Source organism: Vitis vinifera, chromosome 7 (genome assembly GCF_030704535.1).
Source record: "Vitis vinifera cultivar Pinot Noir 40024 chromosome 7, ASM3070453v1".
NCBI lineage: Eukaryota > Viridiplantae > Streptophyta > Magnoliopsida > Vitales > Vitaceae > Vitis > Vitis vinifera.
Window position 1 is genome coordinate 26,891,394 of NC_081811.1, and position 26,797 is coordinate 26,918,190.

General features: G+C 35.2%; 4 protein-coding genes across 7 annotated transcripts; 3 read left to right on the plus strand and 1 right to left on the minus strand.

Moving 5' to 3' along the window:
- Positions 1 to 1,764: 1,764 nt before the first annotated feature.
- Positions 1,765 to 2,503, plus strand: LOC100243912 (uncharacterized). Its single transcript, XM_002278461.4, has 2 exons — positions 1,765 to 2,002; positions 2,105 to 2,503. The coding sequence occupies exons 1-2, from the start codon at positions 1,982 to 1,984 to the stop codon at positions 2,318 to 2,320; spliced, it is 237 nt and encodes a 78-aa protein (XP_002278497.1). The 5' UTR covers positions 1,765 to 1,981; the 3' UTR covers positions 2,321 to 2,503.
- Positions 2,504 to 2,692: 189 nt separating this feature from the next.
- LOC100249066 (ADP-ribosylation factor 1) lies at positions 2,693 to 4,777 on the plus strand. Of its 3 annotated transcripts, none has more exons than XM_010654468.3 (7): positions 2,693 to 2,790; positions 2,950 to 3,105; positions 3,343 to 3,413; positions 3,589 to 3,708; positions 3,888 to 4,006; positions 4,289 to 4,395; positions 4,492 to 4,777. In XM_010654468.3, the coding sequence occupies exons 2-6, from the start codon at positions 2,958 to 2,960 to the stop codon at positions 4,377 to 4,379; spliced, it is 549 nt and encodes a 182-aa protein (XP_010652770.1). In that variant the 5' UTR covers positions 2,693 to 2,790; positions 2,950 to 2,957; the 3' UTR covers positions 4,380 to 4,395; positions 4,492 to 4,777. The 3 variants fall into 3 exon arrangements, with proteins under 3 accessions (XP_010652770.1, XP_010652771.1, XP_059594662.1); XM_010654469.3 differs by having other exon boundaries at positions 4,289 to 4,370; XM_059738679.1 differs by lacking the exon at positions 2,693 to 2,790 and adding an exon at positions 2,830 to 2,852.
- Positions 4,778 to 13,241: 8,464 nt separating this feature from the next.
- LOC100267897 (cyclin-D3-3) lies at positions 13,242 to 15,356 on the minus strand. Its single transcript, XM_002283344.5, has 4 exons — positions 14,554 to 15,356; positions 14,242 to 14,443; positions 13,973 to 14,103; positions 13,242 to 13,855 (listed from the first exon to the last, which is right to left on the minus strand). Exons 1-4 carry the CDS (start codon positions 15,052 to 15,054, stop codon positions 13,571 to 13,573), a joined length of 1,119 nt encoding a protein of 372 aa, XP_002283380.1. The 5' UTR covers positions 15,055 to 15,356; the 3' UTR covers positions 13,242 to 13,570.
- Positions 15,357 to 23,755: 8,399 nt separating this feature from the next.
- LOC100250708 (F-box protein At1g47056) lies at positions 23,756 to 26,004 on the plus strand. 2 transcript variants are annotated; one of them, XM_002283557.5, is made up of 2 exons: positions 23,756 to 25,658; positions 25,744 to 26,004. In XM_002283557.5, exons 1-2 carry the CDS (start codon positions 24,123 to 24,125, stop codon positions 25,753 to 25,755), a joined length of 1,548 nt encoding a protein of 515 aa, XP_002283593.1. In that variant the 5' UTR covers positions 23,756 to 24,122; the 3' UTR covers positions 25,756 to 26,004. The 2 variants fall into 2 exon arrangements, with proteins under 2 accessions (XP_002283593.1, XP_010652772.1); XM_010654470.3 differs by having other exon boundaries at positions 23,756 to 26,004.
- Positions 26,005 to 26,797: the final 793 nt, after the last annotated feature.

Here is a 26,797-nt window from a genome sequence, read left to right on the forward strand (position 1 = left end):
CGATAAGAAAAAAAGTCATAATTCTCTTATTTTGACTCTCTCTTCCTCTTTCTTTCTGCTTATTCTTATTGAGCTTTCTATTCATTTTTCCACCCAATCCTATTTTTAGTTGCTCCAATAACTTGCCTATTAGTTAAAAGCAATCAATAAAAAAATAAATCCTTGCATCAGTTTGCTATTTGAGTTACTATCATCATCCTTTTCCACTTCTTGTCAAATTTATCAGATTTTTTTAAACTTTGTTTAATCTTTGAAATTTTCTCTCCTCAAATTTTCAAAAGCGTCCGATTTGTCCAAAATCCCATCTAGAGTTCCCGGATGCGCATCAAGAAGCAAGAAAAAGAAGATAGACATCATACCTCCAGGTCAACTTGGCCACGGGGGCTTCAATGATCACATTAGAAATGATGAAGATATGAATAGAGAAATTCCTTTATTGAGTGCTCTTGGGCTTTTATAGAGGGAGAGAGTTGAAGAATACGAACAAGAGCATGGTGTTTAGACTTTAGACGGAGAAGCGGTGGAATTGGGCATGGTGTAGTTGTTTACTTTTCTTTAAGGCAAGACATTTAATGAGAACTAAATGTTATTTAATGCAACCCATGCATCTAGTCCAAGGATTCAACCAAAGTTTCTGGTTCAATTAGACCACTCTTAAATTTGAGAATCAATTACTCAAATTATGGTAGTTGAATGTCATAAAAGTTTAATTTATTTTTATAATATATCAATTGATTCAAAAGAGATGATTAAACTTAGATTAATAATTAATATCAGAGTTGGGGTCATAAGTTGAGCCATAAGAGTGTTATGTTAGGAGAGAGATTATCGGGGTGCATTAACACCTAGGGGTGGGTCACCTAAATTGTGGTAGTTCGTAAAAGATTTAACCTACCCTTATAACCTTATTAGACACTAATCGGCTTTTAGGTAAGACAATAAAAGCTTAAAAATGCAATACAATAATATACAATCAACAACATCTACATAAACTAAGGTGATGGCAACACTAGTCTAACATCACCGAAAAGAATTTTAGGTTTTAGGTCTTTGCTTTGTAAGTATTTTAATTGTAAGGGAATATAATATAAGGGTTTGTTTGGTTGATGTTTTCAAGAACTGTTTTTTGTTCTTAAAAACAAAAAACACTAAAAATATGTTTGGGAAAAAGGGGGGGGGGGGTGTTTTTGTTTTTTGTGTTTCTTATGTTCTCAAAAACCATTTTTTGAAGAACAATAAAAATATGTTTTTATTGTTTTTTCATTGTTCAGCAAACAGATTGTTCTACATGTTTTTTCACTGTTCGAAAAACTCTTTATTTAAGAAAATTATAATTAATGTAAAATTTTCAAAATGGAATAATTTTTTTAATTTAAATGAATTGTGCATATAAAAATTACTTATATATTTATAATATCAAGTTAATCAAAGAAAACACTTTATTAATTGAAAAAAAAACAACTTTTAAACATGTTTTTTATTTTACTTGTTCTAAAAAACTTTTTTATTAACTCAACCAAATATGTTCTTTTTGTTTTTTAGAACAAAAACTGTTTCCAGAATTCAGTTCTAAAGTACATTTTTTATTTTTATTTTGAAAACACCAAAAATTGTTTTCAAGAACAATTTTAAAAAACAGCAAACAAACAAGCCCTAAAGCTCTTTCAACCTGGTTTCGGAGATGGTGTACCTGGCAAGTTCATGGCTGGTGCATTCTAAGCCCAATGTTGTGACCCATCAAAAACCACCTTCGACCTCGCGGGCCAAACCAAGGCCTGGAAACAAAGTAGCATGTGGACGCTTCTCGTTTTGAAACTTGACCATCCGCAGCATGCAAGGCTCCTTCTTTTCTGGCGGATTACCAAGTAAACCAACGCCCGGAAAATTAGAGAGGACTCTCCATTTAAACATTTCCAAATACAAATCCTTAATGTCCATTCTTGAGCTTAATTCAATTGATCATTAGAGTGATATAATCAACATGAATGCAACGACCAGGAAGGTACGTATCATCCAATTTCTCTTTCTGTTGTTGTTGAAGGTGGTCTGTTGGATCATGGTAGCTTTCACCTTCTCAATCAAATTTCATGAATTTTATCATCAGGTGACTCAAACTACCAATGAACAAGGTGATCTGGAGACAAGGGTGGATACAGTTGAGTGCAGGTCATCCCCTGGACAAGTTCAAGAAACAAGGCGTGCGGAGGTGGTTCACCAGCCCCATCCCGGTTCCGCCACCACCGGCGGAGTACTGGTTGATGCTGCTGCTGCTGTTGCAAACACCCTTCAGTCTGCTAAGGATGCTGTTTCCCAAAAATAACTGCACAACACCTTCATTATTACCATATGATTTCGCCATCCCTTTTTGTGGAGTAGTTTGTTAATTCTATCTACTTTTGTATTGCTACCATTGATTGAATGGTTTTGTTGGTGATGCCCATTTTAATCTGTTCATGTTCCAGTGACATTTTATAATCAAGTATACTCACTTTGTTTGTTTTGAGAGTAATTGCAAATTCTATAACTTTATGTTTGAATTAGGGGTTTTGAGAGTATACTTACTGCTTCAAATTCATGTGCCATTGAAATGGTTGCCACCGAAAGAATATTAAGGAAAAAAAAAATGCTAGTTCCCTCTATTCTTTTCTCCCTCAAACCTTATCCGAATCCCATTCTATTCCCCCCTTTTGGACCACACCTAGCTTGATTGATAAACTTCTAAGCAGGCACATAGTCTCTTGTTGCAGGCCTCTGAAGATTGAACAAGTTTTTTCCTCTTCAAAACAGCATGTTGGTGAACTAGACCTTTTTCATAAATTTAAGATTGTGGTTTTTTCTTCTCCTTTTCTTCAGTAAAGTTTCAGATTTTGAGGAGACTTATTATATTTTTTGGCAATGTTTTTTTTTGTCTTGATCCTGATCTTCCCCTCAATTTTGTGGTAAGAGCAGAGGAAGATATGGGTTTGGTGATATCTAGGCTTCTGAAGATGCTCTTTGCAAAGAGAGAAATGAGGATTCTGATGGTGGGTCTGGATGCAGCAGGGAAAACAACCATCTTGTACAAGCTAAAACTTGGGGAGATTGTTACTACTATTCCAACCATTGGTACTTGCTCTATTTAATATCCCTTGCCTCTGCTTTCTCCATGCCCTAGCCTCTGATCATGAGCATGGTTTTATAAGCCTTTGATTAATTTGCTTTGGTCTTCATTAATTTTCTTTCTCTTCCTTGAAATAAATTGGATCATGTAAATTGATATAATTGATTTGGATGGGGATTCATAATTCCCAGTAATAGCTTCTATTCTTTGTGATCATTTTGAATACTCTCTTAATTGGCTAGGTTTCAATGTGGAAACTGTTGAATACAAAAATGTTAGCTTCACTGTGTGGGATGTAGGAGGACAACACAAGGTACTTTGCTTGATCCTTTTGGATTAAAGCTTTGAAGATGCATGCTTGATGTTTACCAATATTTGTCACTTATTGGATACAATAATTGGTGGTATGTTCAAGAATGCCGGTATCGATCTTGTTGTTACAGTTTATGGCTATGGAGGGCTAATTTTATTCTGATACATTGCTGTAGATTCGGCCTTTATGGAGACACTACTTTCAGAACACTCAGGGTCTTATATTTGTAGTTGATAGTAACGACAGAGAAAGAATCTTAGAAGCAAAAGACGAGCTTCATCGGATGCTGAGTGAGGTCAGTTTTGTGTTCTTCAATTTCACAGGGATAGATGGACTGAATATATCTATCCATAAACTGAATATAGCTCTCTATCTCTTTATGTCAAAAGGACTAAATCATTAGGCACACTAAAAATTGTCTGCCAAAAAACCAAAGTAAAAAAACACCTTGCCTTTCTTCTTTTCTTGTTGCAGGATGAACTACGTGATGCAACACTGCTTGTGTTTGCTAATAAGCAAGATCTCCCAAATGCCATGAGCGTTTCTGAAATCACTGACAAAATGGGCCTGCATTCGCTGCGTCAGCGCCGCTGGTAAATCGTTTTTCTTTCAATTAATTCACTCTCTAGTCTGCATTTCAAATAGAGGGGCATTATATACTTGTAACAATTTGACAAACTTGAGTTGCTGGGCTCAAGCTCCATACAAAACTACCCACAAAGAAATACAACTTTTCCTGCTTGATATTGAAGCTAATCAACAGACATGGTATGCGATGCTTTAAGGAATCATCACAGAGAATTTTCAGTTTTGGTTTAATTTTAATAATCATTTGCTTGTTCTGATTAGCAAAACTTGGGAATTGGGTGGTGCAGGTACATCCAGAGCACTTGTGCCACATCCGGGCAAGGACTCTATGAAGGTCTTGATTGGCTATCCAGCAACATTTCTAGCAAGGCAAGATAAGCAAGGCTCTTCTGAGGTTTTTTCTTCTTATATGTATATAACTTCTCATTGCTATGTTCCTGTTGGGGAAATATTCAATAACCTTATGTAGAATGTTTGTTTTTGCTTACAGGCATAACTCAAACTGCCACCAGAACTCTGGGCTCCTTCTCCCAGATCCCTTTTACTCAAAAGGTTACCTACTGAAAAAAAGAGACATGGATATCTACTATGAGTGCTTGTAACCATACTTTATGTGCCCATGTGATTAACATTATACAAGTTTAGGGCTTATAGCCCCTGATTCTACATCATCAGACAGAATGATGATCATGATTCTAAAGCAGCTGTTATAAGTTATAACATTACTAACAAAGTAATGATCTTCAATAATGTGAGTTGTACTCTTGATTTGTTTTCGTTCGTTGTTAAAGCTCTTTGTTTGTCGCCCTTTAATAAGTTATAACATTACTAACAAAGTAATGATCTTCAATAATGTGAGTTGTACTCTGATTTGTTTACGTGTTTCGTTGTTAATGCTCTTTGTTTGTTTGCCCTTTAATGTTTCTGTTTTCTCCCTTGGAATAATGTGAGTTGAACTCTGATTTGTTTTCGTGTTTCGTTATTAAAGCTCTTTGTTTGTTGCCCTTAAATGTTTCTGTTTTCTCCCTCGGCTGCAACAAAATGGAAGGGGCCATATAAACTAAGTGCATCAAATCCATTTTGTGCATTTGGGTGTACAGTGTGGACACTTCCTTCACAAGGGTTCATCTCAAATTCTCAATAAAAGGGCTTGACGCCAAACTTCAACCATAGACCTGTGATCAAGACCCAAAGACAAAGCACTGTTGTCTGGACTGCTTTAGTGCCCCTTATTGAGAACACTGCATTTCTATGAGGCCATTCCTGAAAATTAGAAAATCTGAATGACTCCATTGCAAGATTTCACCAGTAGCTCTTGGGCCATCCTAGAAGGCTCAAACCACCCCTCCCTTCTTGGCTTGGTAGTTTGTATAGGAATTGGGAAAAGAATTCTAAGGCTGCATTTTGTTTAGGGAATTGGATTTGGGGCCCTTAATTCTAACAAATTTGCAATTGGAAAATTCTTGCTGCTTTTGGGATTTCTTCCCCATCAAACCCTTCTTTTGGATTTGCTACTGTGGGTTTCCTTTCTTGTCCTTTGATCAAAATGGAATCCAATTTAGGCCAGTGTATGCTGCCAAGAGCTGCTCAAATTTACTAGGACAAGAGAACCCAGAATTGCTGGCGAAATTGTATCACTATTTTGTAGGACAAAAGTGAAGTAAAAAAAAAATTCAAAGAAATTTTTCAAAAGAATGAACAGAAATTTCACTATGAAAAATTCAATAATTTTAGTAATTTTATAGTAAACAAATTTTAAAATTTTCAACAATTTAATAATTTAATTAATAAATTACAAGGTTTTTTTTGGATGACTAAATGTAAATTAATTGAGAATGATAGAGCTTCTAATTTAAGAATTATTTATAATATGTTAAATATAAGTATATAGTAAATTATTAAATTAAATATCAAATTTTTTAAAAATTGAAATGTGGAAATCTAGTTAGAAACAAACCTACAATTTTTTTTAAAAATTATTTAATGAAGTCATAAACGAAAAATTACCAACAAAATTGGTTGAATTTCTTTTGAAAAAAAAAAAGAAAAAGAGAGAGTTGCATAATAATAATAATAATAATAAGCTATAATAAAAAAGAAAAAATATATATATAAGTTTGAATGTCATTCATATTTTTATTAAAAAAGAAATTATAAAATGAATTTATTAAATCTTTAAATGTATCCTAACCCTAGAGTTGAAGGTGGAGGAGACATAACTAGGAACATTTAATGTGACAAAGTTAGGAAGTAGGAAATTAACGTTGAATGGAATGAGGGTGTAGGAGACTATTTAGTGTTACATCCTAGTCTTACATTTACTATTGATAACGTATGTTGTATATTAGGTTTTGCATTAAGTATGAGAAGACTATTAAGAGACAACTCTAAACCATTTTTAAGAGGGATTAGAGATACTTAATTCAATGTAATTAAGCAGGTGTGGGGCATATCAAAATATTTTCATATGAATTGTATTAGTTCTTGTGAGATTCGGTATAATATTCAATTTTCCTTTATGTGTTCCACAAGAGTACACTTCATTAGTTAAAATGAACTTAAACAATAAAGAGATAGATGAGAGAGTGGCACATTTATCATCCTATTCTCTATAGGTGAATGAGAGATGATAGATATCATTATCCAACGAGTCAACTAGAGTGACCAAACTCATCAAATAAATAGCCCTTTTATAAGAGGATTATCATATGGATCCCCTATGATGAGAGGACTATCAAATGAGTGCATCACCATGATTAGATAGTTATTTGATGGAGGACTTTATTCAATTGATGTTATAAATAGGTTGTTTCCTTCCCCTCCTTGGAGCATGAGGAAAAATGTAGCCTCATTTTTCAAGTATTGTCTCCCTCTCTTTCTTACAACTTGTATGAGGTTTTTAAGTTATAGTTACATGGGATTAACTCTCATAACCTTTCACTAATACAACCTAATTGTTTGGATCATAATCTTTCATAAACACGACAAAATTGTCTAGAGAATCAAATGATTAGTGAAAAGTGTTATGATGTTGTGCTTTTTTGTCTCTCTTTCTTTCTAGCTCTCACACGCCCACGCGCACGCACACACATATTTAGGGTTTCTTAATCCATTTTTCTTGGGATAATTCAAATATGATATTATTTGGGAAAAAAAAAAAAAAAAGGACTATGAATTAACTTAAAACAAGGGGAAAACAACATGGTATGTTTTGTAATTTACCTAAAGAATTTTTCAAAATTTTTCCAAGATTTCCTATAGCATCATTTAACCATTCTATGGTGTATTAGCTATTAAATTTTTTTTTATCCTATGGTCAAATTACATCTTGCTAGTCCAAATCTATAATATCTTGTAAATTTACGTCTAATGTTAACTTAAATTCTCGAGGGCTTTTGAATTAGTATTAGAATGTGGATAGCTCTTCGTTAGATAATATATCAAGGCACTCCCTTTCTTGTCTTTGCTAGATTCGAGTTTTCTTTCCACATCTTTTGTAGAAGATTGCAATGCTTAACATTGGGGCTATAAATGATGAAAAATTCTAAGGTACAGAATCGTCAAAGTGCGAAAGAATATCATTAAAATACAATGGAATGGGATAAAGGTACAAGATAACAAGACTCATATGTGACATAAATGAATGAGACTCGTATACAAAGCAATGAGATCCGAATTGCACACATGATACCAATGGATTTGTGGTCCATTTTCAATAGAAATCAAAAGGAAAATGCAATTTGGTAATGTAACTGCGACCATAAACGATAGACTTCACATAGATACTTCTCATCACATGTGAGAAGAGTACTCTTGTAGACCTGCAGTTTTTGGAGCTTTTCACATGGATTTACTATTTAGCAAGGACACATATATTTGCCTTCACCTGCATGCTTTGTAAACAACGACAGTACTCCTTTGTGTTAATACATGTTTCGTATTTCAGTTATTTAATTGTCAGTGTCGGACACCTTGTCTATGTGCTGGATGCCAACACCCATGTGAGGTTTCATCTTGTCAATGGTCAGTGGTAGGAGGGAGCATTGCTTCCAATTTATGGACTTTCTGGTCGGAACGTCACAGGCTGAAGGCAGGAAGTCTAAATGCCATCAATCTGTGCTTTGGCAGTAGGTGAGATTATTGTTGGGCAATAACGTATGACTTCTGGCTGCGGACCACCTTGTTGGATAATTGATAAATCACTTAAACTAGTGAAGAAATGCTTTAGACTCGCAACTCTTTGAAGTTTTGGTAGCTTTCCATTTGAGTGGGTTTCTCCATTGCATTAATAAGGCCTTAAAATTAGGGGTCGCAATGCTCTTGGCGTGTCGTGTTAATGTTGCATCAAAGCTTAGACATTCTACCATATAGATCAATCCAAACTTCAAGGTGAATAATAATCAAGTTTAAAACATAAATCCAAAGATTAAACAAGTAACACTTCATGTAATTTATTTAACTCATTTAATACTTTAATTCTATTTAATAATTAGAATGAGTTGGATTTTGTATTAGTTTATATAATTAATGTTTCAATCACATATGTTCATGATTTAATAGTTGTTGGATTATGAAGTCAGAGTCAGTTTTATTGCGCTTCACTCAAGATGTTGAAGGTTGAGTTGTCATGTCAACTCATGGGGATTGAAGGAAGCAACCCCACTAGAGATTTTTTATTTTTTTTTTATTTTTTTTTATGATTAACAAGTTTGTCCCTATTATATATATTTTAACCCTTTTATTTTAGGGTTTTGTTTTTTCTAGAAAGGGCAATTGCAATTAAGAGGTGTTTATCGAGAGTTTCACTCTTCTTGTTCCTTTTGATTAGTGGATTGTTGAATGTTAATGCTCTCTGTGAACGTAAGGATCACATTGATCAGCAAATCACATTAAAAATCTCGTGTTCATTTTTTTTTTTTTTTGTGTTGGTGTGTGATTTGGTTAACATCAATCAACTTATCTATTTAAAAATGAATTAAATAGTTTAAAATTTAAAATTATAATTAGATTAATTAGTATAATTATTAAATATGTCAATTTGGATCAAAAGTACTTATTTATTAAATAAATTATACAAATCAATACGAATTCAGCCCTACTCAATTATAGTCAACCCAAATTAAAAAAACGTATTGAAGTTGTATGAACACAAATTAAATTTTGTTGGTGGGCATTTTCCCATTGTATTTTACCTGATGAGATTGGTCAGCTATTCAGGACATATATGCTATCAAATATCAATCAATATCTTTACATCTGACCCAGTCTCACACATTAATGTGTACCAGGGCCTCTGAGTATGGAGTGTAATGAAGTGGGTATACCCAGAGTATCAAAACAGCTCACTTATTGCTTTTGGTTCAGACTTGCAACTTTTTTTTACTTAGACTGCAGTACATATGCAAGACTAGCACCAGTGGTCTGCATTTTTGCCCACTAATATCTATCTGCAAGTTTGGATTTTCCCCTTTTCAGATCCAAGATCAAATAAAAAACAAGGGAGTACTGAACTTTGACAATTCTTCCAAAATAGTATGAAAAAAAAAAAACAAAAAAAAAAACAAACCAAAAAACAATCTTCTCTAGCTGTTTTCAACTACCCTCTTTCCTCTGTTCTTTCACATGTATACTATTTTCTTCATTTGTTTTATCATATTCATCCATCTGTAACATGTTGGGTGCTCAGTTTTCTTCACAAAATATGAACAAAGAAGTCCTCCTAGGGAGACATTGTCTCTAATTATCATCCACCCCTTTTAGTCTATTACCCATTATTTAATGGGGCATGAAAAGACCATCCCCAAGAAAATGACATCATGTTGGAGCATTGACGTCCCCAAACAACATTGGTTTGCCTGTGCCTGCACCAGAGATTTGTTTAGCAGAGTGAAATCAAATTTTCCTTTTCTTACTTGTTTGATTTACCTCTTAACAAGTGTGGGTTTCCATAAACCAAACACTCTCCTCAATAGAAGAACAGATTGGTCATGCATTTGAAAACTCCTTTCCACTCAATTTCTGAGATCGATAATAGCTGACTTGGAGATTGCTAGTGTGGTCTCAACAACCATGTGCAGTAGTAGATGAGAAAATTCTTGGAAGTGATTTCGTGGAGTATAATCATGTGATCCTCTTCCGATGAATGTAACCGAATGTCATGGAAAATGTTGGGTTGTTTTATTAGGGTTTTGACTCTTTTGAGCATACATCATTGCCAGTCAAGGGCATTCAATATTCAGTCAAATCTTTGTTAAAAGGGTACTCTTGACCCAGTGTATACCAATTCTAGACTATGTTCAGGTAACCCAGAAGCTAACGAGCAAAAGAAAGCTTTACAACCCTTAATATCTTTACCCCAACTCTTGATTGAGTTGAAATAACCTGTTCTCTCCTTCTTATAGACACCCTTTTATACACAAAGTTCTTGGAAATTGTCAAGAATGTCAATAGGTATAATTTTATGCTAAATGTTTAAGTATTCTAAATACTCAAGGTTTAGCCTATTCATAAACATTTCATCCAAGTTCCAGAGTCTTAACACTACCCTCTAGAGGATCACAAATGTTCCATGCCCATTATTGAAAGCTCTAATGAGGGTTTTGGACAGTGCCATTAGCAATTTCCTAAACACAGTTGGAACCTTACTCTAGAACCATCTATAAATCCTGGCAGAGGATTCATTTCTGTAATTCACACTTGCCTATAGGTGCCAGCAATGTCAAAAGACACTACACAACTGCTGGTGTGCCCTAACCAATAAGGTGCAATGTAGAACAGAAATGTCTTTGTCTGTTCTTAGGAAAAAACAAAAACCAAAATGACCCTTCAATCTACACGCATGAATGCAGCCTTGTTTCATTTGACAATATCACACTATTTTTAACATGGAGAGACTTTACGAAAAATATATAGTAGATTTAAAAGCAAGTTGGATCATAAGATGCTCTTCATGCTGATGTTACAGAACTTCATGAGAAGACATCAAAAGCAAGTCCCAATGGGGATTTACCTGTAAAAACAATGCTTATAATTTCTGTGTATTCTATGTTCTTTAATGCAGCAGAGTCCCAAGATGACGACATTGAATAGGTTAAAACCAACATCACATGGAGTGATGTACCTCAGGCTCTGAGAGCCATGGTTCAGTAAGAGTGATGGTTTAGAGCTTTCATGGCTGCCTTGAGAAATCCATACAAATCTGAAAATGTTTATAGGTTCAACATTTTGTCATGAAGGAAAAATGGGGATTTTCATGCTCAGAATTTCGTGAAATGGTGATAGTCTTCACATTGTTTCAGACTACAAGCATTCTTGTCAAAAATAATTATCTTTTCACTGCAAGAGTGTCCATGCTTGGCAGCAATTCATTGGGCACCGGACAATGAGTCATTGAGTATTACTGGCTTCCTGAAAACAATCTGATTCAGTCAAGATCTGAGACTTATAGAGGAGAGAGTAATCATCATATCATTCAAGAATTATTTGGTGGGGCTAATGAATTGGCTGTCCGGCTGAAAATTTATTTAGTGGGGCTAACTTGCTTAACTCCTCCTCGATGAACAGTGTCTCACACAAATACAGACACACATGAATTATGACCACTACGACAGCATGCTGATCTATGGCAAATAGTACCAACCTTAAAGAAAAGCAGAAGCAGGTCAACAGAAACACAGGCATTCCCCACAAGATCAAAAGGCTCCCATCTCCCTCTACCCCATATTCAAAATCTCCACCACCCACCACTTTTTCTTCGTTTCCCTCCCCTTTTTTTTTTCCTTTTTTAGTTAAATCTTTTCAGGGGTTCTGGGTGTTAAAAGAATCAAATGCATCCAGCAAACCACTTTTACTCCTCGCTTGTTCCTGTAATACAAATTTGTCTACAGTGATCACTTTCTAATACAGATTTGACATGAGACAAATGACAGAAGTTCTAATTGGACACCCAGAAATGGTCTCCAATTTTCACAGTGCATACACACTAAGAGAGAGAGAGATCACTTGCAGGGTGAAATTATTTTGTATTGGTTAGCAATATATCAAGGTGATCTTACTCACCTGGTTTACTGAATTATGCTTGCAAAATTGAGGTAAACAAAATAATTTAGCTTATAACAATCTTTTATGAAGGTAATTTTCAGGTTAGCCCATCAAAATTCAGAACTAGTATAACAAGTCTGAATAGTGACTCTTTTTTTTTTTTTGGACAACATGCATGAATAATGTTAGAAAAATGTTTTAATAACACAACATTATTGATGTATGTTTCCTCTCATTAAAACGAAAATGAAGTCATTAGGACACTATCTTCTACCCTTATCCCCCACCCACACGTACTCTTCAGGGACACCTACCATTAATCCTCTCACCAACATTGCTCCCCACTAATTACAAAACCCTGTACTCTCCCTCCCCCTCAGACATAGACACATGACAATCAACACGCAATACACGCACAAGAGTGTATAATGCTAGCCTATCCATGTATTCCATAATCAAAACACAATTTTTTGTTGGAAATATCTAACACAGGCGAAGCAGATACCATATTTTGAGGCAGCTATTAGACAGCTTAAAAACACAATAGACATCCTTGGAGTTTCAAATGATCATACATGAGTGCTTTTAATGTATTTTGGCCTGTGCTCACAAGGAAAGAGTTCCCTTCAGTTTGGGGTTGTTTGGTGGTGAAAGCCAGGGACAAGGTTGGGCAAGCAGATGCAACCCATCTTGTGAGAGAGGAACAGGAGGACTGCATAACACAGTCAGGATGTAGTAATAATTATGATTTATATGCACACTAAAGAGTTTTTAATAATAATTATACTTCATAATTCTCATGTAATGAAATGGATCTTGATAATTTTTTGTAAATATTACACCTAAAGCATGTTTTTGCTTTAGTTTTTCTCCAATAGATGGAGCAAAATACACAAGTATTTATAAGTTTGAGAAATCTGCTAATCAAGGCAATTCTTCAAAAAGAGAGATCGATCCTAAAATCCTAAAAATATAAACATTTGGATTAAGTTATTGAAGTGAAGACAAGTTGAATAAGATCAAACCCATTACCAAAGTTCTGTATAACATAAAACAACCAGTATCCATCAGAATCACAATTAATCAATTAATTATTGTTCCCTTTTGGAAAAATCACCATGGACTTGGCATGCCCATCTCCATCTATGGTTTCATCTTACCTAGGCCAATGATGTTGATATGCAAATAATGTTATGAATATACAGAAAAAAGGATACCTTTGGATTCATATTCAATGTAACAAGTTCATATCAGAAAGATTTGAGGGTGCTGGAGGGAGAGATACTACATATGCAAATATAAGAAAAAAAACTCCATCCAAAATTTCAACAGCGACCTCCAACTGTAGAAGCAAGTGAAGTGGAACTCAGTTCCTGTCCAATTCATCTCATGGGTTTGGCTACAAATACAATGATGCATCATGAAAGGCAATATGATTGCACATTTAAGAACATACTGCGAATAATGCGCAAAAGTGAGAATGTATAAATACCACGGGTAATAGTAGATTAGATAACAAGAGCGGGACATTAACGAGGGCTGCTAAGCACATCAACAGACACTCGATTCAGTGAAGGAAGTCGCATCTGCTGGTCCTGGGCTCTGCTCTTTTTGAAAAGAGGCTGGGAAGATGATGAAATTGATGTCGCCATAGCCCATGAATCACTGGAGCTATCACAGCTAAAGGGCGCATCAAAGATGCCACTTGGGCTGCTGGGCAGGGACAGATGCTTGCGCTTGTGGGTCTGGTTTTGGGTATGCCCATGGCTACCCAAAAATTCCAGGATAAGTTTATAGCAGTCATCCACATCGTTCTGTCAAAGGCATAGCCAAAATTGAACTGATGAGGCAATGAATTTGGATTATCTCAGTCAAAGTAAGAGATAAAAGCTAATATAGAAACAAAATATCCAATTTCTTTGGCTACAAACCTTACTGATTTTGAGTACACTCAGAAGCTGATTCTGGTATTCCAATGGATTACAAGGTTCAACCTCTGTGATTATATGCAGCATGGTTGCAGTAGCTAAGGTGGAAGGAAGATAACACAAGAACCTCGAATCTGGAATTAAAATCCAACATTGAGGATTCCAATAATTAAATGGGTTAACACATCAAACATTTCTGTTTCCTTTTCCTTTATTTTCCTTGGAAAAGTTTAACTATTAGCAATGGAACTGAGGGGTGTTTGATTGCTCACCAGCAATGACAGAGAGGAGAAGGCGCTCACACCTCTCCAGAAACTCCCAATGCAAGTGGGTCTTCAATCCAAGCCTCCTTATAATGTGATCAAAAAACGAAATTGGGGTCACTGGATTCATCTTCCACTGAAGACTAGAGAGCACCAGAAGTTCCATCCTCTGAATCGTCTTCGCTTCAAACACATATTTTGTCTCCTCCACCTAATAAAACACAAGAATGCACGTTTATGACTGAACAAAAACACCAAAAATAACAGAACAATGTGACATTTTAACAAACACACAGATCTCGAATTTGCATTACAACATACCTGCAGGTCCAAGAGAAGAGGAACATCGGTCTCGTCCACCTTTGCAGCCAAAGAGAGACAAGTGACAGCAGCGAGTTGACTCATCCAGGGCTTATCTCTCTGAAAACACGAACTCGACAGAAACCTATCAAAGTAGTTAACAGCAAGAACTGCAGTCAGAGCAGAAAACCCATAGTGAGCATTGACCTTCAGCATCCACTCAACAGCCTTTGTACGAGCCACCGTTAAAAACCCATCTGAGATTATGCCACTGTAACAATGATGGGCCTGTTCTTCTTTTGAGATTAGAGAGCAAAGTTCATCATCTTCCCAAAACAGGTCGTGTTCAAGCAAAGTCAAAGGAAAAAGAGATTGTTTTTTCTCACGGTCACATTTCTCAATCTCACTCGCTTCTTCTACTTCCCCATCATCATCGTCCCCAAAACGCTCTTCTTCACAGTAGAGACCATCAAGAAAGAATGGAGCGTTCTGCGACAGAGTCTCTTGTTCTTGCAGGGCCATCTTCTTCTGCGAAGAAGAAATCAAACCCTCTGCTCATTATACCAAAAACATCTCTGCAAATGTCTACCTTTGTAGAGTGTGGGAATAGAAGAAGATGAGATTAGAGAGAGAGGCCCAAATGGAGTAAGCAAATGAGGGGTTTTATCTGTGAGGGCTTTCACGCCTGTCCTTTTTTTCCATGGAAAACCTTTTCCCTGATTTTTCCTTTTTCCCTTATTCTTTTTTATTTTTTGGGAAAGGGTGTGTTTGGCGCCCTAGAAAATGGAATGAAACAGCACACTCACCTAGTCCAACGATGGAACTAAACCACTTCTAGTATCAAGTAGGAGAAATAAAGAGAGTCTGATCACTGTGCATCAAGAGGCAATTCTCAACAACCTCCATGATCATGACTTGAAAATGACATAAAGTTTGTGAATTTAATACAATTCCCATTGTATTTTTCTCGTGAATATGAACTAATTCACCTATTCTCATCCCTTTACTACTTAGACTAATGGCTTATATATTATAAAATTTATTGTGGTTATGGAGATTTTAATAATTATGAGAGTTGCTTTCATGGTTTGCATTTTTTATTTGATTGATTCTTTTTTCCTCTTTGTAAAGGTGATGTGTGTGTTCCTGACTCATTTTAGTTGGTTTAATCTTTACATCCATGATTTTGTTTCAAAACCTAAACTACTTACTTGGTACTTACAATTCAAACTAGTAACTGATTAAAGCCCGATTTTATAAAACTTAATACTTATTACTTAATAATTTAAGTTTATTTTAAATTAAATCATATTTAAATTATTGGTTTAAAACTTATTATTTAATTTTTATTTTAAATATTAAAGTTATTTTATAAAATTTATTATAAATCATTAAATTAACATAATTATCATCATAATTATAACTAGGGCAATTGAAGTCCAATAATAATGGAAGTCATGGAGTAACAAAAAATATCTTAAAGGTAACTATGACAAAAAAAGATAAAAAAGTAAAATAATAATATAGATTTATAAATAAGTTAATTATTTTTACTTATTACGTAAAGTTGTTTTTAACTTTAAACTATATCATTAAGTTATTTTACTAAATATACTTTTTAATTTATTTAATGACTTAAATTAAGTCATTGAGTCACTTCAAGTTATAAGTTGATTTATCAAATACTCACTAAAATTCAAACTTTGTCAATATTTGATAAAATTTAATATTTATTATTTAATTACTTAAATTATTATCAAGTTGTTGATTTTAAATTTATTTATTTTTAAGTATTAAGATTGTTTGATAAAGTTAACTTAAAATATTAAATTGACATATTTATCACCGTTAATTTTAACTAATAATTATATTTTCACTGATCTTAAACAATGAATTTATTTATTAAACATTCATATTTAAATTGTTGTAAATATATAAGATAATCATAAAATATTTTATTATAAAAAATGTGAAATTATAATTCTAAATGTGGAATTATAATTTTAAAATATACTATTAGTAAATGAGGCAAAAAGAATTCAAAATTAATAATAAACTAACTAACCAATTACTTAAAGTTAAAAATAACTTTGTAATTTTAAATTATTTTATCAAATATGTTTAAAGTTTAAACAATCTTTTTGTGGTATAATTTTATTGAAAAACAGTAAGATTTGGAGATTTAAAACATATTAAAATAAAAAAATCATATTTGACATTTAAATAATATTTTAAAAATTAAAATCTTCTTTTCCAAATAAATTATTAAAATAAGACTTGAAATGGTAACCATGATTTAATTTGATTAATTTTTCAATTTAAAAAAAAAGAAAAGAAAAAAAAGAAAATATCAAGGAACAGGAAATTTTTTTAAAATGATGAGTGATAAGCTATGGCTTCTTTTGAGCTACTATCATACAATCTTTGATAAAATCTAAATGTACATATAAATTTAATAGGAAATCACAAAATGGCGATATTTAAAGCTATAAAAAGATTTTGTTGTGACTCTTGTGAGCTATGAGGAGAAGTCGTTTTCATTGGCGGTGGCGTTGACCTTTTGTAGACCGTGTTTGTCTTGTTTAGCGAGACGCGAGACGCGAGATACAGAGATACGATATATTGAATTCATTGAATCTCCTGGACACGTGTACCAATAACAAGCAAACTCGACTTCGCGTATACCTGTAAACGATTTTTTAACAAACCATTTTTAAGAATTATTATTTAAAATGATTTTTTTATATTTTTAATAAATGTTTCATTTTTATGGCAAATATGAAAAATAAAGATTTTTTATTTTTATTTTTTTCCCTTTTCTTAAAAAGTTTTGCAAAATTATTAAATTATTTTTTGAATATATAAAGAAAAAAATATAAAGGAAAAATGAAGGAAGATAAAAAATATATTTAAAATTAATAAATTATTTTTATATATTTATTTAAATTCTATTTTTTTAAGATAAAAGGAAATCATTTTTATTAATATATTTTTTCCTTATACAATATTTGATTCTTTAAAAGTAATAAAAAAATGATTTTTTTATATTTAATTCCATCATAAAAAAAAATTAAATACAAATAAAATTTCTCAAAAATCTATATATTTTAAAATTATTTTATCTTTATATAATAAAAAAATAAAATAAAATAAATTTAAATAAATATATAAAAATAATTTATTAATTTTTTTTTCATTTTTAAAATGTCATGCTAATTTTAGACTATTAAGTTTTCAAGCCTTTTGCCTTAAGCATAGTGCTGGTAACAAAATGATTTCAAGGCGGATCCCATCATCCATCCCACTCATCCTAATCATTTAGATCAATCCTCGTCATCGTCCCAAAAAGGAAAATCTTAAACCTCGTGGGGTGGGTTACAAAAATTGAATTTAATTTATAACTTATTTTATGAAAAATAAATTATTTTATTTTATATCAGTTAAAAAAATAAAATAATAAAATAATTTTTTATTTTATTATATGGATGGAAATAGTAATATTGGAGCGCTCCATTTGCATTGGTGAAAATAATTACCAAAAAAAAAAAATGGTGAAAAAAAGGCATAATGATGGCATGCATGGATTTGAATGATATCATAGTTTTGGTGGCATGATGGTCGCATGTGTAGCACCAACTTTTTGGTTGACCAGCCTAGTCCAAATCATTGCTTCTTAACCAACATTTTAACTTCTATTAACTTATTAAAATCCAGTATTATTAAGTCATAATTAACTTCTAATAAACCCATGTTATGGGGTATATTAAATTTAATAATTTTGTTAAGGCAATGTTTAAATACTAATAGTAATTATTTAATGGGGGTGGATGGAAAGAAAAGACAACGGAGATGCTGCCCAAAGACGGAGCAAACTGCAAAAGTGGCTCTCAGAACACACACTTTGGCTGTGTTCATTGACGTGATAAATACTTTTTCCCATTCGTGATTAAAGTTAACATACTTTGATATAACAAGTCCTGTGACCAAAATTTAAAGACCTAAGCGAAAAAAAAAACGTAGGAAAAACCAAAAAGAAAGAGAAACAAGTCACTATCGACTGAAAAATAAAAGAAAGAAAAGGAAAAGAAAATCAGTAACGTGTGATTCACGAGACATATGGTATTGGAAATATGCAGAGGTACAAAAGGGACAAGTCATATGGGAAAGGAGAAAAATAAAAATTAAAGTTTTTACATTGAAAGCAGAAGAGAAAGCGCGTTGCAGGATTTGCAACATGCCCTCTCTCTGCTCATTATTGTTGCCCTACTGGGTACTGTCTCCATCCCCTAGAACATACCCCGTACGCCTCCTTCGGTTTCATCACTCTCCTCTCCGTCTCTTTCTTTTACTTAGTATCCATGCCATGATAAATGATTGACATTTATAGTATAATGATACAATAATTTTTTTAAATAGTGTAGATGTACGTGTGTGATACGGGTTATACGGTTACATAAGTATTTGTTAGTATTAAATTTGTAATTAATTTTAGATGATTAGGTGATAAAGAGTTAATTTTTTATTTGAGAAAGTTAAAAGTATAAATAGGTACCATAAAACTTTGTGGGTTGAAGGTGGTGGTGGTGGTGGTGGTATCTTTAACCCACTTCAGCTTTGGTCAATCTCAAAACCCAAAAATGGGGAAAAGGAAAAAGGGGTGTGAGCAATGTGAGTCCACTTTTATAGATTGAAGAGGTAGAGAGATGTCTAAGGTAAGAAAACATGGGAGCAAATGTAGATAAAGGAGAGGTGGAGGAGATGGGAAGGTTAAAGCCTAAAGGTGGAGTACGAATGAGTGCTCAAAATAAATGTAGTGAAGGCTGTGGAGCAAGTAGCAACCAGCAACCCATGATGGCCCAATTCATTTGGCAACATCTCTGACACACCCCACAGCTGTGAATCCCTCAACCCCAATACTCCAAACTGGCATACCAAACATTAGAAAGAATTTCTTTTTCAAATATCAAAAAGGTTTTTATCAAATTTCCCAATGTCACGGGTGTGAGAGTGAATGAAAGTGACTTGCAGGAGCATATGGGTGTGAGAGAAAAGAAACCAAATCCTAATATCATGGTGTTTTTTGAATTTTAAAAGAATAATTTTTTTTTTCTAATTTAAATACCTTTTTTTATTTGTCTAAAATATTATATTTGGCCACACAATAAATGAATTCAGACTTACACTTTCTCCTATAATTTAAATTGACCAATCAAATTATTTAAGATTGGCTGATGGACCAAGTTAATTAAAGAACAACTCTCAATGCATTCACATTTTATGAACATGGGTAGATTTCACACTCTTGTCCATGTGGATCAGCCTCATTTCTTTAATGTCAATGTGACCATTCAACTAATTAGGAACACAACTCCATCCACACCTGCAGCCTCTTAAATTCTACTATATGCTACCAAAATTAATACTACAAAATTCACAACTGAAATATTTATGGACAAGCACTCCAATGTAAGGCCAAACATGCCCTTAAAATTAAGGTTTAGGGAAGTTAAACAAAATTTATAAGGGTTGATCACCATGATTATGCTTTAACATCATAGTCATTATTGTTGTTTGTTCTGCATGCATTATCATCATCTTCAACCTTTGTACTGTTAATATCATCAGTCCCATAAGATATTGGGCAATAAGAGAGGTTTTATCACTAATATATATAAGCTAGTTACCACTTATAAAAAGGTGACAACACCCCAATATAAAGGCTGTCCTCCCATTTCTAAAAGGGGAACATGGTCATTAGAAATCGTCTTTTCGCTTATCGATAAAGGTTTAGTCTTAATTAATTGCGATGACCCCATTCTATGTATTGTTACACCATGATGAAATGAATATAAACCAAGCTACCAAACATACAAATGAGTTAATTAGTATTAATAATTTTGTGAGTCAACTCAATAACTTTTGCCCATGTACTAGCTCAAAAAGTAATGGTTAAAAAATCCCAAAGATAATTTTAATTTTAAAGTTTGAATTGAATTAAGCTTAACGAGGGGATTAGCAAAAGCCACAAAAAGGCACATGCATGCCTTTGATTTTTCAGCTAGGGTTTACTGAACCTTGCCTGCAGTACTAGTCTCCAAAATAATACTATGAAAAAGCAGACGCATATGAAAATATACTGTTGTTCCTTTGTTTGTGCTTAATAACATAATCATTTCTTTTTATAGGATAAAGTGATACACTTTCCCTCATTTTCAAGGTCTCTGAAAGATTCACACACAAGTACTCTTCATTCTGAAGTATTCCTCCATGAAAGCTCTCTCTCTCTCTCTCTCTCCCTCTATGTGCTGCAGTTTCTACTTCACAAAGGAGAGAGACACCATGTCTGTATGATCATCTTTTCAAATTTTTAACTCTTTCATCGTGGTGTACGATAAAGGGAGTACTGAGTTGCCGCCTGCCAGCAGCAACGGAAAAATATATATATATAAAGACCTTGTGTATTTCTTCTTTGTCCGGTGAGACCTGCAGATGAATAATATACATACATATATATATATATATTATATTTTTGGGCCTCCTTTTCTCTTCTTTTATTTCTTCACTTTCATGGCTCGATCCGCGAGGCGGCGTGAGAGAGAGAGAGGAAAAAGCGTTGATGGAGGTGGGTGCAAGGTTGAGGGTGATGTCCAGCAAAATCCAACTTCAACTAAAAAAACCCAACAAAGTTTACTACTGTTGACTGTTGCTAGCCAGGGCGCCACTGTCCTTAACCAATCCTTTTCATCCTCGTTCCTCTTTTGAGTAGAATCATGTGCCCTTTTTTTAGGCCGTGAATTTCTAACAACAAACACAAACAGCTGTGAGCTGCATCATTTCCTTTAAAAGTCAATTCACCTCTCTCCCTCTCCTCAACACCCATTTCATCATTCCAGTTGAAGGTCAATTATCTCTCTCTGTCTCATGATTATTTTAGCTCATTGCCAGCAGTCAATTATTTAACCTACCGGAGTTAATGTACATGTTCTTGATCGGATCGGCTACATTTTTTTCCTTCTACGTGGATGGGAAACATAATTAGTTTTTGCAACTGGGTCTCTCCAATTACTTCAAACCATAATTTATAGTACACTGATCATAGTCGTCACCAACTTTGATTCATTCATAGCATTTCTTTTGTCTTTCACGTGTGGGAGATCTGTTGATCAAAGAAAATATATATTAGCTTGTTACGGATAAGTCCTTTAATCCTTTTTTTTTCCTTTAGCTTAGTTGGTGTAGAAGGGTGTTGTGGCAATCACTGTCATCAATAGAAATCAAACTAGAGCAGCTCTAAAAATACCTTTCTAGGTTATATATAAGTATTTTTTAAAAAGACTGTGAACCAACTCTTAATTAGTTTGAAATAGAATGCTTATCCCCAAAGCAACATGAGTAAAACAATGCATGAGAATTTTGATTGCAAAGACCGATAAAGGGCCCTCTGTCGATCAAAATACCTTGAATGGGCTCCCACCAAACGTGGGACTCAAGTTAATCATCCGCATTAGAACATCTGAACATGTAGCCTCTTCTATATTCATCATCTGAAAGACTTGTTCCACTCCAACAAGTTGAATATATGACAAGTTGATGCAATTGAAAATAGACCTTAAGTAGATAAAATGGGCATTAAAGTTTCTTAATTGAACCCATAATTGTATTGCGACGTTGGCTAGCTAGGTTGGGGGTGTTCCTGTGCGGCTATTTATCAAATTCTCAAGCGGGCACATTGAGAGATCCATGGGAGACGATGCTCTGCCATCCACTTGTGCAACAGCATTTATTTGGACCATTAAAGCACATCTCCAATCATAACGCCCATGGCTTTGAGCCTTTGACTGAGTGAGTGCCCCTTTGACTAGTTCTCACGCACATAGTGAATGGGTTTTGTTTTGGAGGCCACACAGGTACGATCGTATTGGAAGAATGGAGGTGGGACACCTTCTCCACTCTGAAACTGCTTTCCTATAATAGCAGCCCCACCTGTTGATTGATTTTTACAATTCAATGTGATGGGAATTTTCCTTGGATGATGCTATGGCTTGTGAATGGGCGCCCATTCCTAGTGCGACAAGTGACTCGCAATGTCCAATCCTTGGACCCAGTCCCAAAATTAGGGTTTTTGTGCTTCATTTTCTTGCATTCCAAATGTTTTTAATAGAAATATATTTTTAAAAATGAATTTTAAATTTAAATTTTTAAATCCTAAAATTATTATTATTTTTTAAAAATAACTTTAAAATTTAGAATTTACAATAAAATATTTTTTTTTTCAAAAGACAAGTTCCGTATAATACATTAGCACAAATAGTCATAGATTTGAAAAGAAAATTTTAAGTACTATAAATGGAACAATTATTTTTATAACTATCATTTTTTACAAATATTTTTATTAAAATCTTGGATAAATATAAAAAATTCATAAATTTTATGTAACTTTTATTTAATCCTAAGAAGAACCAATTTGCCACTCTCAGTGTAATCCAACTCGGGGGCAGACCAGGCCTGGGCTTGATGGGCCAAAACCTAGTGCTGACAGGCCCATAGTACATGGGCTGCTTATGTTTAGGCTCGTACCATGGCCCTTGGGTCTATTCAGTCATGCAATAGTTTGGGCTAATAAAGGGCCTATGGGACAGCGTGAGCAATCCGACGTTGAAGTTTCAACGGAGAAGAAGATTCAAAGTCGAGAGTTGAGAGTTGAGAGGCAAAGTCATCGGGCTTATAATTTTCAAACTGTCAGCTGTTGGACCCCTAAAACCCTTCAATTACATTGAAGCAGTCGATCCCTGGCCTGGAAAAAATTAGACTGTGGAATCTTCCGCTGGAATATGGAAACAGCACTGTCGCCTAACGTGTTTGACCAATGGTTGAAGCACAAATGATTGACTGTCGATCCTCAAAATTAATATCTTTGACCCTAACCAACACACAACACACAACACACGATAATGGCCCGGTGGCTGCGTTCTCATCCACAAGCCCACCTCCTTCTACCCATTCACCAAACAAAAAAAGAGAAAGAAAAAGGAAGATTCAAACTAATGTAATTCCTCTGCCGAGGAACAATAATAATATTAAAAGTAAATCACTTAATTCGATCTTATTGACAATTAATTAAGCTTCAGTGGACCAGGCCCTAAATAAATTTAATAGTTTTAAAATTTTGATTGAATTGAATCTCTGTACAAATATTCAAACAAAGACTACAGGCTTGAGATGGAAAGTTCTAGCCTGACCAACGGAACAGGTCGAAATCGTATCTCGAGACAATGCTGATGGGGCCATTACAAAACGGTGCCGTTTGGGGTAAATGCCAATATGCCATTAAGGGCCGATGTGAGCATCGGAAATCACGTGGGACAGGCGAGGCAGGAGTCTTGGGGTGATGATGATGAGTCGAGCGTGTGGAGTGCGATGAGGACTTGCACCCAAGCGAACCCAATTGACGTGGCCACAAACCCACCTTATTAAAACGCTGCCCCGAAAGGGGAATCACGGAACGGCGGCACCGAAAGGGCAAAAGAAAATAGAAATCAGACAAACACCCTCGATTTACTCTCATACGGTGGCGCGTACATAAAAAACTGATGGGTCAGTCCCACTCATCCTCATCCGCCGGAGCAGCTCCGGCGCCTCCAGCGATCCCGATGGGTCCGGTAGTTCCGACATCTCTTCTAGCTCCGGCGATGTCTTCGGCTCCAGGGATGTATCTCCGTGAATCTAATTCTAGCCTTCGATCCACCGCCAGATCGCCGCTCTACATTTCTATGCCGGAAACGGACGACTGTGTCGAGTCTTCGGAGGTTGATGGGCCAGATTATACTTCGGATCTTCCAGACGATATATTGGCTTGCATTTTTCAGTTTCTAAGTACCGGTGACCGAAAACGGTGCTCTCTGGTGTGCCAGCGGTGGCTTCTGGTGGAGGGCCGGAGCCGTCACCGTTTATCTCTCAACGCGCAATCGGAAATTATTCCTCTGATTCCTTGCATCTTCTTCCGGTTCGACTCTGTCTCGAAACTTACTCTGAAGTGCGATCGCAGATCAATCAGCATAAGCGACGACGCTTTGATTCTTATCTCGAACTTGTCCAAAAACCTAACTCGCCTCAAGCTTCGCGGTTGCCGTGAACTCACCGATGTCGGAATGGCCGCATTGGCTAAGAACTGCAAGGGTTTGAAGAAGCTCTCGTGTGGTTCCTGCACTTTCGGCACCAAGGGCATCAACGCAGTACTCGATCACTGCTCAGCTCTGGAAGAACTCTCTGTCAAGAGGCTTCGCGGTATGAATGACCGTGGCGTCGCCGAGCCCATAGGCCCTGGCGTCGCCGCTTCTTCGCTCAAATCTCTGTGTCTCAAGGAGCTTTACAATGGACAGTGCTTCGAACGGCTTGTAGTCGCCTCGAAGAAGCTCAGAACACTGAAACTGTTTGGCTGCTTTGGCGATTGGGATAGATTTCTTGAAACGGTAACAGATGGGAACAGTAACCTTGTTGAAATCCATCTAGAGAGGCTGCAAGTCACTGATATGGGCCTTTCAGCGATTTCAAAATGTTTGAATTTGGAGATTTTGCACATTCTCAGGACCCCGGAGTGTACAAATTTGGGGCTCGTGTCTGTGGCTGGAAATTGTAAGCTCTTGAGGAAGCTTCATATTGATGGATGGAGAACGAATCGAATTGGTGACGAGGGGTTGATTGCTGTAGCTAAACAATGCACTAACCTGCAAGAGCTTGTTTTGATTGGTGTAAATCCTACTTCATCGAGTATAACTGCAGTCGCGTCCAATTGCCAAAAATTGGAAAGATTGGCTTTGTGTGGGAGTCAAACAATTGGCGATAAGGAAATTTCAAGCATTGCAGCAAAATGCACGGCATTGAGAAAGCTATGTATTAAGGGATGCCCTATTTCTGATCACGGGATGGAAGCTCTCGCTTGGGGTTGCCCTAATCTGGTTAAGGTCAAGGTAAAGAAGTGTCCAGGAGTGACCTGCGAAGCTGTAGATTCGTTGAGAGCAAGAAGGGAAGCATTGATAGTAAATTTGGATGCTGTTGCGGTTGAAACTTTGGATGCAAGCACTAGTGATGGTGGAGCCCAAGAAGATGGACAGGAACCTCCCCCAATGGTAAGCCAAGTAACTGTTGTTGATGGTCCTTCGGGCAGTAATGGTCTATCAGCATTGTTCAAGTCAAAATTTGGCCATTTTGCAGGCAGGAACTTAGTGGCATGCGCATTCGGAAGGTGGTCAAACAGTAGAGGTAGTTCTGCTGACGGCAAATGAATGATCCATACTAAGAGTTGAGAACTAAATTCCAGTTTCGATTACATTCTCTATTGTGGTTTTAATAGGATATACATTATATTTTTTTTCATGTTTTGTTACCTGTTTCTGGCTTTCTTTCTTTCTGGTTGACTTCCAAATGGAATTGCTGCAGAAATGTAAACTGAAAATTTTTATGGTTTTTTCTTAATGTCTTGCTCCTACAACAGTTTGTTCCTTTTTCCCAATTTGGTGGTCTATTTGGGACTGGTTTAGCAAGGAATATGTGAAATAGATTTGTATGGTGTTTGGTTTACGAATGGTCATAATGGCTACTGCATCAATTTTTGCATGTAGCCCTGTACACAGCCATGTGGTTATGTTATACCCCATCCTGTTGCATGAGTTTTGCAAGAATTTGACATCTCAACTCCAGGCCATTTGTGACCTTATGTATTGCATTTGGATCATTAGATGTTCTCTGTATGAGGGAATCTAGACTCGATTTTTGCAAAAAGCCTTTTCTATGAGCTTTTTGGTGTTTCCCTCATGGCATAGTATGTGATTTTGAAGCAAGATAACTCTTGAATTTGTCAACTTAGTTGTTTTTGTCTGAAGGTGTTCCATGAAAAAGAAACATGACCTAATTTTACCTTCTGGTTCTGCCAAATGATCCATCAAAATATGTGATTTTGAAGCAAGATTACTCTCGAGTTTGTCAACTTAGTTGTTTTTGTCTGTCGTGGTTCCATGAAAAAGAAACATGACCTACTTTTACCTTCTGGTTTTGACAAATGATCGAACAGAAATCGACGTGATTCCCTTGTTATTTGATTGTGAGAGAAAAAAAGCTTTTAACACCTAACCTTTGAATGCGTTGTGTTATAACTTATAACTAACAAGAAGTAATGCTTTATTCTTTGAGAGTGCGCTGCCTGTATTTTAGCGTTGCTTTTATGGAGAACTTTGTCAACTCAAAATGGACAGAGAGCCCTAGATTCAAT